At 45.5% G+C, this 13,376-nt stretch overlaps 1 protein-coding gene across 3 annotated transcripts in view; it reads left to right on the forward strand.

Annotated features, from left to right (window-relative positions):
* GRIA1 (glutamate ionotropic receptor AMPA type subunit 1) overlaps positions 1-13,376 on the forward strand; it is a 274,494-nt gene that overhangs the window by 168,434 nt on the left and 92,684 nt on the right. For all 3 annotated transcript variants that reach the window (XM_028527454.2, XM_028527456.2, XM_036014526.1), the window contains one exon: positions 7,899-8,003. In XM_028527454.2, coding sequence (XP_028383255.1) covers positions 7,899-8,003 — 105 coding nt within the window. The remainder of the gene's footprint in view (positions 1-7,898; positions 8,004-13,376) is intronic.

Raw genomic sequence — 13,376 nt, forward strand, 5'->3', positions numbered from 1 at the left:
ATCAGTTTCAGGTAGAATGTAGCTATTTTAAAGAAAAGTTAGAGCATGCCTGAAATTTGGAGCACCACTGCACTGTGTATGTGGCCCCTGGCATAGATGGAAGCTCATGTAGAAATTAAAAACAAACAAAAACCCAATGGTATGGGATAGTCACTCCTGGTAGTGTAAAAACTATTTTCTGCTTAGGGAATATACTAAACAAGGGAAGTCGGAGATTCTGTATTTGGGAGGGGACTTGAAATACACAGGGATGAAACCGAACCATTTTAGCAGTCTCCTGGAGATTGTCCCCACTTGCCCTGCTTGCTCTCTGTGCATATTTTATGAAGGAACCCTGAAAATATTTCTTCATACTTGTGATTCTATTTTCTTGCTCCTCAGCATTGCAGTCATTCATTTTGTTTACACTTAAGAACAGTTAAAAAGCAGAGACAGAGAATCGTCATGCCCATTCCAATCAATTGGCTATGCAAAGAATTCTGAGGCTGAATCCAGATTCAACAGGGAAAAGTATAAATATCCAATTAGTAATAAGTCTTCTGTAGAAGCAAGATGAGAAAATGATACATGTGGGCTAGGTATTTAATACTTCTGGTTTAGGAGATTTGGGGGACTTGACCTCAGCTTTATCATTTTCAGAGCTCCTAGAAGCCTCTCTTAGTCTCTAGAAGTCTCTGGAAGCACCTCCGGCCCAGGCTGTGATTTTCAAAGTGCAGACAAATAGCACCATATGATTCCTCCTAATAGAGAGGCTGTGTTTCCAAAAGGGACTGGACAAAGGGGGCAGTGCTCCCTGCAGAGGAATGTCAGAGTACCAGGCACAGTGGCAAGCCAGCAACCGCAAGATATTTTGGAGTGAATGCCCTCAGGACCTCTTCCCTCATCCAGGAGCGGGGTGGGCATGGGGGCCAGTGTCTAGATAAGACCAGCTCTACTCTTAAGACTATTTCAACAGGTGAATTTAGGTTCCCACGGGAGGAGAGGAGCATTTCTGAATGAGGGAGAAATGTAGAGCAAGACGTACAACTATTCCCATTTGTTTTCCAATCACACGTGCACAGCTCTCACAATTTTCACAACCTGGAGAAAGAGAGGAAATGAGAAAGGAGCATCACCAGCTGTTCCTCATCTCGGATGAAGTGCCTTTAAGAAGTGGAGGGGAATATGTATTGTACCTCTGGCCTGGGGAATGAAGCTAAGCAGCCGTCCTGCGACTACAGGAGGATCACGCTAAGGGGTCCACCAGCAGCCCCCTTTGTCCCTCTCCCTGTCTCTTCTCTGCAGACTGGCCCCTAGTCAGGTTGAAGCAATAGCAGGGCCCAGGTAGCTTCCAAATGATTGCCAGAGGCGCAGTGCCTGTCTTCTGGCTTATTTAAAATGCCTCTCCCAATGCCACAGTCGAGACAGACTCTATCTGCCATGGGAGACTGATTTCAGAAGGCCCCAGGAACTTTCCCTCAGCTTCCCAACTCCTTGAACTCCCTTGCCTCTCCCATCTCAATGACATCCCTGGAAGGATATTCTGACGCCACCATGACAGTGATGAAGCCTAGGAGGCAATATGGGTTCAGAAAGGGCTCTGAACCAGGAAACAGGAAAGCTGGGTTCCAAGTTCAGCTGGGTCCCTGGCTCTGTGGCTCCCTGGGTGACATTGAGATCACTCAAATCTCCTACAGACTTCCCTTTCTTTAGTCATGACAATGAGGAGGTGGGAAAGATAACTTCTGTGTCTCCACTGCATCTGAGAATCTATTTTTTTCCCTATGGTCTAACCCACATGTTTCTGGTTGTAATGTACACTCATTCTTCTGCTTCCAACCCCAGTGGGGTTTGCGAGGGGGCAGTTACCTTAGTCAAAAGTATAATGGCCACTTGGCCAAAAGTATATTGTCTCGGACTCAGACAACTGTGCCTCTCCAGCAGCCAATCAGCTGTGCCCCAAGAGCACGCCTTGGCCTGGGCCAAGCACTGGGGATAAGAGAAGGCGAGACCTGCCCTCGAGAAACACCCTTCAGTGTCTCCTGGGGCTGGGGGGGTGGGGGGGGGGGGTGCGGAGGGACTAGTCACAGAAAAGAAAAACAAAACCCAACCTTCTGACCCTAAGAGCAGATGTTCAAACTGATTCCTTTTCCAAATCTGTGTTAAGTACCTAGTATCACAACAATGTATTGCTGAAAGAGGTCTTATAGATTAATGATGCCCACTTCCTTCACTTTGTAGCTGCGGCAGCCAACCCCAAGTGGGCAGTGATTCACACAGCAGCTTCCAGCAAAGGCTGAACCAGACCCCTGTCCAGGGCTTCTCCTGCTGCTCCAGGCCTGTCCTGTGGCCCAAGGGGCCTTCGCTGTACACACTGACTTCTGGGACCTTCCACTTATAGTCATGGCCACTGTCTATTCATCTGGATTCATCTCTCAAAACAGGCACACCACTAGGGAGAAATTGTGTGCCCACAATGGGCTGGGCTGGGAAGACCCAGTGACATTCAGTCCTTAGCACCCAGGGTTGGGGACCCAAGTCTCTGCCACCCTGACCACTCACTGGCTTTTTGATCACAGAACAGGAGGGGACCTGCAGTTCAGCTTGTGCTAGAGCTCAAATATCTGTGACTTGGGCCTGGAAGCCCAGCAACAGCTGCCTGGAGGGCTACAATAGTAGGAAGTCAAGTTCCCAAAACCATGGTAATGCCAGTCATGATGTGTTAAGGGCTTACTATGTCCAAGCTGTGAACATACTTTATATGTTTGATCTCACTGAATCCTAAATATATCACTCTGAGGGAGCTAGGTTTATTAACTGTGCTATATAAATGGAGAACCTGAGCTTCAGAAATACTAAAAATGTCTTCCAAAAATGATACAGCTAGTTAGTGGCGACACTGGAACTCCAACCCTCATTGACTTGAACACATAACTGCTCTGCTCTGAAGCCTGGAAGGCCCAGCCCAGGGGAGACACATGAGCTGTGGCTCTTCCCTGAAACAAACAGCACATGGACTTGGGTAATATCCATGCACCCCTACCCCTCACCCTGCAGCAGAGTGGAGATAATCAGCTGCCTGTCTGCCCCCTGCCTGACATCCTAGGGCCACTCAGAATGTTAATGAGCCCACATCCTGCAAGCCCTCAGTGCTCCAGGGAAGAGGAGGCATTAGGGTGACCATATGTGAGCTCTGGCCGGCAAAGGAGACTCAGCTCCCCAAATCAGGCTCAGCTTCTGAGGGTCACAGATGCTTTGAGGAAATAACAAAAGAGCTTTGGACTTTTTTCCCCAGAAAAATGCACACATGTACAGACATGCATATTTGCATGACCAAGAGGTACGGGGACCATCTACACTCCTGGAAGCCCACCCCAGGACCTGAAATGAAGAACACAGGCCCTAAATAGTGTTCTTCCCTATTAGTCTTTGTGTTCACAATCTGTCAGCCAAGGACCAACAATATCAATGTAAAGGTGCGTAAGCACTTTGCTAGATGAGGTCTGGGGTGGGGAGGGCCAGAGTGGTGTGAGACAGTCCCTGCCTTTCAGACTCAGACTCAGTTTCGAAGGGAAGGCAAGCTCCTGAGAAATAATGTCTATAAGGGCATGGCTGACGAGCTAAATAGCAGCTGGGCTCTCAGTGCTGTAGACAGTCACAGCAAAATGCAGTGACTGAGGAATACGGACATTGGCAAGGCTTCCTATAGGAAGGGGACTGAGGCTTTTAAAAGTGTGACCATATAATTTATCATCCAAACTGGGACACCTAGGAGTGACAGGGAGAGCTATTACTAATTCTTCTGAAATGAGAGATGTAGACTGGAACTATCCCAAGCAAACTGAGATTAAAGGGAGGGTGTATTCGAGCAAAGAGTGAATCAGGCTTTGGAGGGTCTGGAGGGAGGAGCATATAAACAGGTCCCAGCAGGAGACCAGAGTGAGGGTGCAAGCCGGATCTGTGGGCATCACGCTCAGCCTGTTAGGGAACTAGGAAGAGAAAAGTCAGGTTCTAACCATGGCTGCATCAAGCATAATCTGGGAGAACTGGGACTAAATGTTCAACTTCTCTGGCATCGATTTCCTCATCTACTAAATGGACATAATCCTCTTAGTACTGCTGCCCTGCCTGGCTTGTCACAGACTCAAAAAAAGAGAAGGTGGATAATGAGCTTCTTGAATCCTCAGAGCACCTGCATGAGATAGTTAGAGCCAAGATTATTTTTCTCATTGCTCAGGTGGGAGAGCGAAAGCTCAGAGAGCTCCTGAGACTTGCCCTGGCTAGCAAAACCAGAACATGGTCCACTGGGGCCTAGCCCTGATTCCCCACACCCAGTGAGCATTTAGGGGAGGTCAAGAGAACAGATTCACTTGAGGGCAGCCACAAAAAGGCTAGAGAAGCCCTGCCCTGAGCAGCTCTGCTGCCTCCCTGGGGATGGGGTGGAGGAGTCCCCAGTGCTGATACCTCAAGTAGCGGAAACAAGAGCCAGCTCCTCCCTAGGAGCAAGCAGGAAAGAAGTTATGCTTTGGCATCCCACAGGTAGCTGCACCCAATACCGTTTGCAGGAAAGCCAGTGTTAATTCTGCATCTTTCACAGGAGTTAGCAGGTGCCAGGATGGTGATGGGAACTCCGGGAGGTAGACTCCAAGGGGAAACTTTAGGCCTCCATCAGTCTGACCCCAGTCACTCCAGGGGGGCAGGTGGGAGGGGCAGGGGATCCCAGAAGCTCAGCCTTGATGGGCAGGACAGCAGTTTCCAGATACCCCTAAAGAGGACGTCTCTCAGAAGCTTCTTCCTCTGACTATGAGTCCTGACCATACACATAAATGGTTCGGGGCTGGGCCACTGTCTTCACCTTTCCTTGCTCTGCCATCATGGGAGGGTCATTCTGCAATGTCTCCTTTCTCATGCTTTGATTTATCTCAAAAAATGTGCAAGTCATGGCTTGGCTTCCCTAACTAGCCAGTAAGAGCACTAAGCTGCCCCAGCCTCTCACGACTCACTGTGAATCCTGAACCCAAGGGCCCTGAATCTCAATAATCCTATCCACAAAATGGGCAAAGTAGCCTCTGCCCTTCCTACTTGGGTTTCTGTGAACATCAAGTGAGGACTTACAAAAACACTGTGACGATACAAGGGGCCCTCAAGCTGCTAGAACTTTTGCTGACAATGGTTTTTATTTTTTATTTCTGGAAACTGAGAAAGCCATGTAAAAGTGACCCTCATTTTTGCTGATCAAGTCCCCTGCTCTGAGACACCTTACTGGACCCAAGACTTCAATGTTGGGTCTTCTTGTTACCCACACCTCTTACCCACTCTGCACGGCACAACAGTAGTTACTGCCACCATCTAAATACTATGCACTATGAATTGAACATTTATGTCCCAGACAATATGCTAAGCATTTTCATCCTTTGAGAAGTAAACCAAAAAACAGATAAACTCAGTGATGTGCTCATGGACACATAATTAGGAATTAACAGAGCACAGCCTGGGAAAGGTCCAGCTGGAATAGCAGGTGGTAGCAGTAGGCACATACAACACACTGCTTGGTACATTTCTGCATCACCCACTCAGAGCCTAGCACAGTAGCCCTGTTTGAGAGGCCATTTGGTAACTGAGTGAAGAAAGCAGAATATTTCAGAAGCTCTGATTTTAGGTCTGCCTCTGATACTCACAAGTCATAAATCCAGAGCAAATCACTTTACCTACAAGAGTTTTGGGTTCTCCCATGTAAGTGAAGATTATACTCTCTAAATGGCATACCTCAGGGGTTTCCTGCGCATAGAGGTAAATTAACATGTGTGGACATACTTTCTAGACATGGAACACCTGGAAAGTGGTGGTAGTATTACTATCATTATTAGTAACAATAACAGCTGGCCTTTGTTGAATACTCACCATGGACCAAGCACTGATCATAAAGTATCTCATTTAATCCTTAAAGTAACCTTAAGATATAATTAACTCTAATTGGCCTCATAGAATACGTGAGGGCACAGTCCTAGAGACATCATGCAATTTGCCATAATAATATGCCACTGATAATTGGTATGAGTCTTGAGACTGAGGCCAAAAAGTAGACTCCATTTGCATAATGAATGACACTCCTCCCTGTTTGAGAAACCGCTCTACGATGCAGTTATCTGCATATCTACCAGGTCTGTTTTTCAAATGAGTCATTCAAGCTGCTACTCAGCCGCCCTTGAGTTTGAACAAATGGGAAAGCTAAAGGTGGGCAGAAGATGGCCAGGGTAAGAAGAAGGTGAAGCTGCCAACAGATTAGATTTGCTTCCTTTTTCTTATTCTTTGCAGCAGGATCTGTGCTTTGTTTTCTCTCTGAAAAGCAAAGCTGGCCTAGACTTTCCCAGAGTGAGGATTTCTCCAGATTTCACCTGAGAGAGCAAAGGGCTTGCTATGTGATTTGTTCAGCCCTCTGGGTCTGTCATGGCCTTCCCACTGAGAATTCAAACCAGAAGGCCTCTCAGAGTGTGTGTGTGTGTGTGTGTGTGTGTGTGTGTCTCACACACACACCCCAGCTATTCTTGTACCTTCTGAAGCCAGAAGAATTGGTTGCCATCAGAAAAAGATAAAACCCTGGCCCTGGCTGGTGTGGCTCAGGGGACTGAGCACCAGCCTGTGAACCAAAAGGTCACTGGTTCAATTCCCAGTCAGGACACATGCCTGTGTTGCGGGCCAGGACCCATTTGGGAGTGCATGAGAGGCAACCACACATTGATGTTTCTCTCCCTCTCTTTCTCCTTCCCTCCCCCTCTCTCTAAAAATAAATAAATAATGTTTTTTTAAAAAAGATAAAACCCTGCAAGTCTTCCTTTTAAGCTCTTTGAAGAGAAGGGAAATCAACAGTTCTCAGTTACAGGGCCAGGTTCATACTGGTTACAGCTGAATCCTCATCTCACTGGCCTTAGGCCAGACTGATCTGAGAATATACCACTGAAGAATGTGATCAGTCACCATAGATGGTTTCTTGCGTCTGAGCCAATGATATGCAGCTAGAACTCATCTTCAGTTTGAGGGTGGACTTGGTTGACATTTACTGGTTACCTCCAAAGCAGCAGGCTCGGTCCAAAAAGATGTGGATTTCCCCATGTTGACCACTGGACTTTCAACCGGAGCTTGAACATATGAGGCCATGAAAGCTTAATCTGGCTCATTTGTGGAGAACAAATGCTGTGCATTATACTTTGGGGTTCCAATACAAATTTTGTTTTAACCAACTGAGACCTGCTTAAAGCCCAGCCTGCTCTCTTCTTAACATAAAGGGTTTTCTCGGGTGCTTTTAACTTTTCATATTGCTTTCATTTGCTGTGTCGTTTAAGGCACATGGGACAGGAATTTTAGAAAATGGAGGCTCAGAGAGGTGAATTGCCCAAGGTCACTCAGCTGTTCAAAGAAAAACCGGGTAAACTTCAGGCCTTTCAGTTCCGGGTCTTCAGATTCCCAAGCATTTTACTCCCTGGCCCCACAAAGGAACTAAGAAGCCATATCCAGGCATAGCCCAGGGCACCCCAAGTCTGGCTTCCAGTCTAGGTCTCCTCCTGACTTGCCAGGAATGAATGGGCAGCCCTTTTCCCTGGCAGGCCTCCTTCAGTTTCTCCCCTGAAGCTGTGTGTCGGAGGTGGGGTGGGGTGGGCGGGGGAGGGAGGATGACGGGGATGGAGCAGAGATGTCTCATTGCTAGTCTAAAGCAATAGGTTACAAACAAGGGTTTTCAGAGAACTGTGCCCTAATAGTGACTATGGGCAAGAGAGGAGAGAGTTGTTTAGTATTGATGCTACTCCAAGACCTCATCATCTGTACCACTCTGGGGTTCCAGAGTATAGCTTCAGCAGAAAAAGCCAACAAACATGAAGTGTGACTTGTGAGTTCATTGTTCACCACTTGGCTTTGTGTTCCAGGTGCGGTTTGAAGGCCTGACAGGAAACGTACAATTTAATGAGAAGGGACGCCGGACTAACTACACCCTCCACGTGATTGAAATGAAGCATGACGGCATCCGAAAGGTAAAAGTCCCTTGGCTGCCAGCCCACAGGGAGAAGAGAGGGCTGAGCAGAGGCTCAGGGCAGAGTGGAGGGCCCTGTGAGCCCACCTTTCCTGGTCCAGGTCTTTTTGAAGAGACTCAAAACATGAGCATTCTAGGCTCAGCTCTGCCACAAACCAGCTGGAACTCTGGGCACAGTGGTTCCTTTCTCTGAGAATAGACTCCATCACCTGCAAAATGGGGATAAAAAATCCCAACCTCTGCCTTGGGTACTAGTGAAGATCCAAAGGATGGTCAAGTACTTCATAAATATAAAGTAATAGATGTGTGTAAAATGTCACTGCTGTTCCTCAGGGATTCCGACGTAGGAACTTGACAATGATGATTATCAATGAAGTTAGCCATCCTGTCTGACTCCGCACTTGGTCACATTTACTCTGTCATCCACACAGAAGTAGGAATGAAAAATATATGTGTGTCCATAGGTATCATATAATACATATGGATATTAAAATGTTTAGAATAACATCCAAATTCTTGACAAAAGCATTCAGAATTTTATCAGATCCTACATGGTCTGGGCTCCACCAATGTCTCTGACCTTGACCCTTGACACTTATTTCCTTCCCCTGTCCACTCTAGTCATTCTGATCAACTTTCACTTCCTTGAACACACCAGGTTCTTTCTCACCTTCATACATGCCCCCTGTGTCTAGGCGAGGGTTTAAATCTCTGCTTTACTCTTTACTAGGCATGTGACCTTAAATTAGTTAGCCTCCCTGGAGCTCAGTTACATCATCTCCACAAGGGGGATAATACCCCTTACCTCACAGGGTTACTGTTGGAATTAAATGAGAGAATGCCCGTTACCCACATTGCCTGTAGTGAGGGATTCTCAAAACTAGCACCTGGAGTGTAAGGGACATTCAGCCCATGTTGTCTGTCTGTCTGTCTCAACTCCATTCTGTAAGCCACAGGGATTTTTTTTCAGCCTTGAGTTTGAGTCAGGCTTTGTAAGCCTGTAGAATAGATAAATCAGCAAATAGAAATAACAGAATGACCTCAAAATCCACAAGCAAATGGTTGTGCTTTATTTTTTTCACCCCAAGGCTGTTTTTCAACTTACTTTCCAATGACTAAATCCTTTCTTAGAATGTAGGCTTAAGAATCCTTTGTTTACAGGGATCTAAGTTTCAGAAAATCAATTTATCCACATCTGTGTCTTCAGGCCTTTTCCTCAATCAGCCTCCTAGCCAAGTCATTTCTCAGATTCAGCGGTGACCCAGTTGTGCCGGCTTCAGTGAACATTTCACGTCCTTACCTGACTGGAGGTAACAAAGGGGTGCTGCTGCTCCTTGATTCAGAGCCATGGGAACACTCTGCTGATCTTCAGGTGGTATCCTGCCCACCACTGTGCCAACACACCCTCTAGGTATCTGGGTCCAATCTGACATCCCACTGAAACGTGTGTGCTCTGAGCATGCATCCATCATACGTTCAGGAGCTTCAAATGCCAGAATTGGCACTGGCTCAACTCAAGCTAATCCTCAGGAAATCCCATTCGGAGATTCCATTTCACTGTGGGGTACTAATGTGCAGGGATCTCTATCCACACAAAATACCTTGTAAATTCAGGTGAGATCACAAATTCTGGTAAATAGCTGCCAAGGGAGACGTACAGGGAAAATTTCCCAAGGTCTTTCATCAAGGGACCAGCACTGCTGATTTCACCTTCCATGCCCATCACCACTGGTCCTGTAGCCACTTTTGCACCTGACTGAAGCCATCTACTTCTCATCTCAACTTGAGTCCTTCTGTCCTGGCCCCAGCTTGTTATTCCTAGTTCTGACCCTTTGCATAACTGGAAAGGAAAGAAGACAAGTGACACCAAGTTCTGCTGGTGTCTAGGGTATCTTAAAGTCCCAAAGAATTCACAACCCTCCATTCCATATGTCCTTCAGACATTTTTCTTTTTCTTTTTTTTAAGATTTTATTTATTTATTTTTAGAGAGGGAAGGGAGGGAGAGACAGAGAGAGAGAGAGAAACATCAATGTGTGGTTGTTGGGGGCCGTGTCCTGCAACCCAGGTATGTAGCCTGACTGGGAATCGAACCTGCAACACTGTGGTTCGCAGCCCTCACTCAATCCACTGAGCTATGCCAGCCAGGGCGGGACATTTTTCTTTAAATCACTACTACCCAACTGTAGACGTACCACATCCTGTTATGGTTCTAAGATATAGCTTCAATCCAACCACTTTCCTCCATTACCACTGCTGACCCCAGATCCCAAGCCACCTCCACACCTGCCTGCACTTGTTCAAAAAGCCTTCTTACCAGCCACTAGTCCTGCTGTCTGTGTTCTTGCCCCTCTACAAGGGGATCCTGTTTTCTTCCACTATAAAAGCTGGGACAGTAATTTTCAAATATACATCAGGTTATATTGCTCCTCCGCTTCAAACTTTCCATTAGCTTCCTATTGCAGGTAAAAGGTAATATACCTTCTAAGTGTGGCCTTCAGAATACTAGATGCTGCTTCCCTGTGGTATCAGCTCATCATCCTTTTTTCTAGCTCATTGCTCCACAGCTACCCTGGCATCTTTCTGTTTGCTCACCTGGCATTCCCTATCATTGTATGTCCACACGCCGTGTTTCTCCTTGTCCTTCAGATCTCAGCTCAGGGTAAGTCACTTTGGAGAGACCACCTCTGACCCAGCTACCTAAAGTAGGCCCCACCTACCCAGCACAGTCACGCTAATCTATTTTATTTTCTCATAATACTTATTCCTTCTGATATATTCTTTCCTGTACATTGATCTAGAACGGGGTTGGCAAACTTCAACCTGCAGGCCAAATTCAGCCCACTGCCTGTTTGTACAGTCTGTGAACTAATGGTTTTACATCTTTAAATGGCTGAAATAAATCAAAGATGATTATTTCATGATGTGAAACCTATATGAAATTAAAATGTTGACATCCATAAATACAGTTGTTTTGGAACATAGCCATGTTTGTTTGTTTATACACTGTCTGTGGCTCCTTCTGCATCACACCAGCAGAGATGAGCAGTTGTAACCGAGAAGGACTGGGTCTTTCTGACTATCAGCAACCAGCCAATAGATGGGGAAGAAAGAGGTGGAACTGTGTTGGGACTTTGGAGAAGCCAGGCTAGGAGAGATGTGCATTACTTCTGCTGAACTGGACTGGCAGAACTCAATCACTCAGCCCACCTTGATGCAAGGCAGGCTAGGAAACAAAACTGCTACCTAGGTAGCCACTTTCACCAACACTTCTATGCTTGAAAGGCGAACAAGAATCTTGGTGGTCATCTAGCTGTCTTTGCCTCAATAGGCAACTTACTTTTAAAAATGTATTATAACAGCCTTATTTTTGGAGTCAGGGGCTGCAGCTTCAACGGCAGCCTAGAAATACAAATGCGCCAATATGATTTAATGACTGTGCGAGGTAGATTGACTGAATTTAACTTCTGTGATTATCACCTTTTTAGACTTCATTCACTTTAAAAAAATATGATCCATCATCCAGATTCATTTCCTACATTCAAAGAATCTTTAGAGGTAGATGGAAATAGGAGATCAAATATTATAACCGGCCCCAGGGGAAGACCTCTCACTGTCGAAATCATTTAAACCTTTCCTGAGCAGTGGGCCCCCATCTTTACCCAACTACTGGCTCTGATTTACTTTCAGATAGAATCAAAGTTCTTGCATATCCTCAGTAGAGAATCAAAGTGCTGGATAATAATTCAACCCATCTCTCATCTCTGAAGCACAATGTCCCTCCAAAAATCTTTGCCAGCTTCAGCTTTCTTTTTATCAGACTGTGCAACCAGACTTCCCAGCCTGCTGGCCCAGCCTGAGGTGCAAGCTGGGTCTGGGCATCACCCTATTCTCCTGACTGGTGATATTGTTTTATCGCCCTATAAAAGTGTTAGGAATAAAATAAGGTCGTTTATAACATCGAACTGTTTTTCTAACTTTTGATATCAAAGGAGCTGTACATAGGCCAAGATATACAATAGTCTCTGTAGATCCCAATTTAACATCAGTGCTATGACACTAGCTTTGAAGGACCACTATCGCAATTTTTTAAATTGAACCTATTTTTTTATTTTTTTCAATTACAGTTACATTCAGTATTACTTTGTTTGGTTTCAGATGTACAGTATAGTGGTTAGACAATCATACACTTTACAAAGCATTCCTTCTGATATTTCCAATACCCACCTAGCGCCATATATAGTTATCACAATAGTATTGACTATATTCCCCAGGCTGTACTTTACATCCCTGTGACTATTTTGTAAATACCAATCTGCACTTCCTAATCCCTTTACCTTTTCCACAAGTCTCCCAAATCCCTCCCCTCTGCCAACCACCAGGCTGTCCTCTGTATCTGTGATTCTGTTTTTTTTTTTTTTTTAAGATTTTATTTATTTATTTTCAGAGAGGGAAGGGAGGAAGAAAGAGAGAGAGAGAGAAACATCAATGTGCGGTTGCTGGGGTCATGGCCTGCAACCCAGGCATGTACCCTGGCTGGGAATCGAACCTGCGATGCTTTGGTTCGCAGCCCAAGCTCAATCCACTGAGCTACACCAGCCAGGGCTTGTTTTTTCTTTTGTTGTTAATTTATATCAGTGTTTAGATTCCACATATAAGGGAAATCATATGGTATTTGTCTTTCTCTGAACTGACTTATTTCACTTAACATAATACCCTCTGGGGAAAACCACTACCCTTAAAAATTAAAGTTCCCTTCTAAACCGTGTAAGTCAGGTCTGCACAGATTTATCTTGTTTTTTGTTTTCTCTTATCTTTTATCAAAGTAACTTGATATTTTAGAGCAGTGGTTTGGGGACCACTTATCCTAGGACATTCTGCATGTAAAGAGGGTTACATTATCAAAGGTGTTTGAAAAATGCCCCACAATATGTATGTCTTATGGTGACTGATGATGTTCAACGGCAAACTGAAACTGAAACGCCTTGCAGTAGAGAAGCCTGTTTCCCTTCAGACATGACCCTATCGAGTATTATTTTTAGTTTACTGGTAACTGCCTATGAACCACAAACTATGCTCATTGTGGTGCGAGCATTCAGTCCTCATGGCAGCCCAGGAGACAGGCATTATTGCTGCATCCATTCTGTGCAGCAGGACCTGAGGCCCACGGAGGTCCAGCGACAAGCCCGATGTCAGACAGGCAGTAATTAGGAAAGTCTGCCTTTTAAACCAGATCTTTCTGGCACCAAAGATCAATCTCTTGACCATCAAGCTCCCATTTTTTAAAAGTAATACAAATTAACACACTGTAGATTTTAGAAAAATTAGTTGCAAGTCAAAAGAGGCAATTTCCTCTCTACTGATGGTTATACAGTT

Source organism: Phyllostomus discolor, chromosome 13 (assembly GCF_004126475.2).
Source record: "Phyllostomus discolor isolate MPI-MPIP mPhyDis1 chromosome 13, mPhyDis1.pri.v3, whole genome shotgun sequence".
In the NCBI taxonomy this organism is placed as follows: Eukaryota; Metazoa; Chordata; class Mammalia; order Chiroptera; family Phyllostomidae; genus Phyllostomus; species Phyllostomus discolor.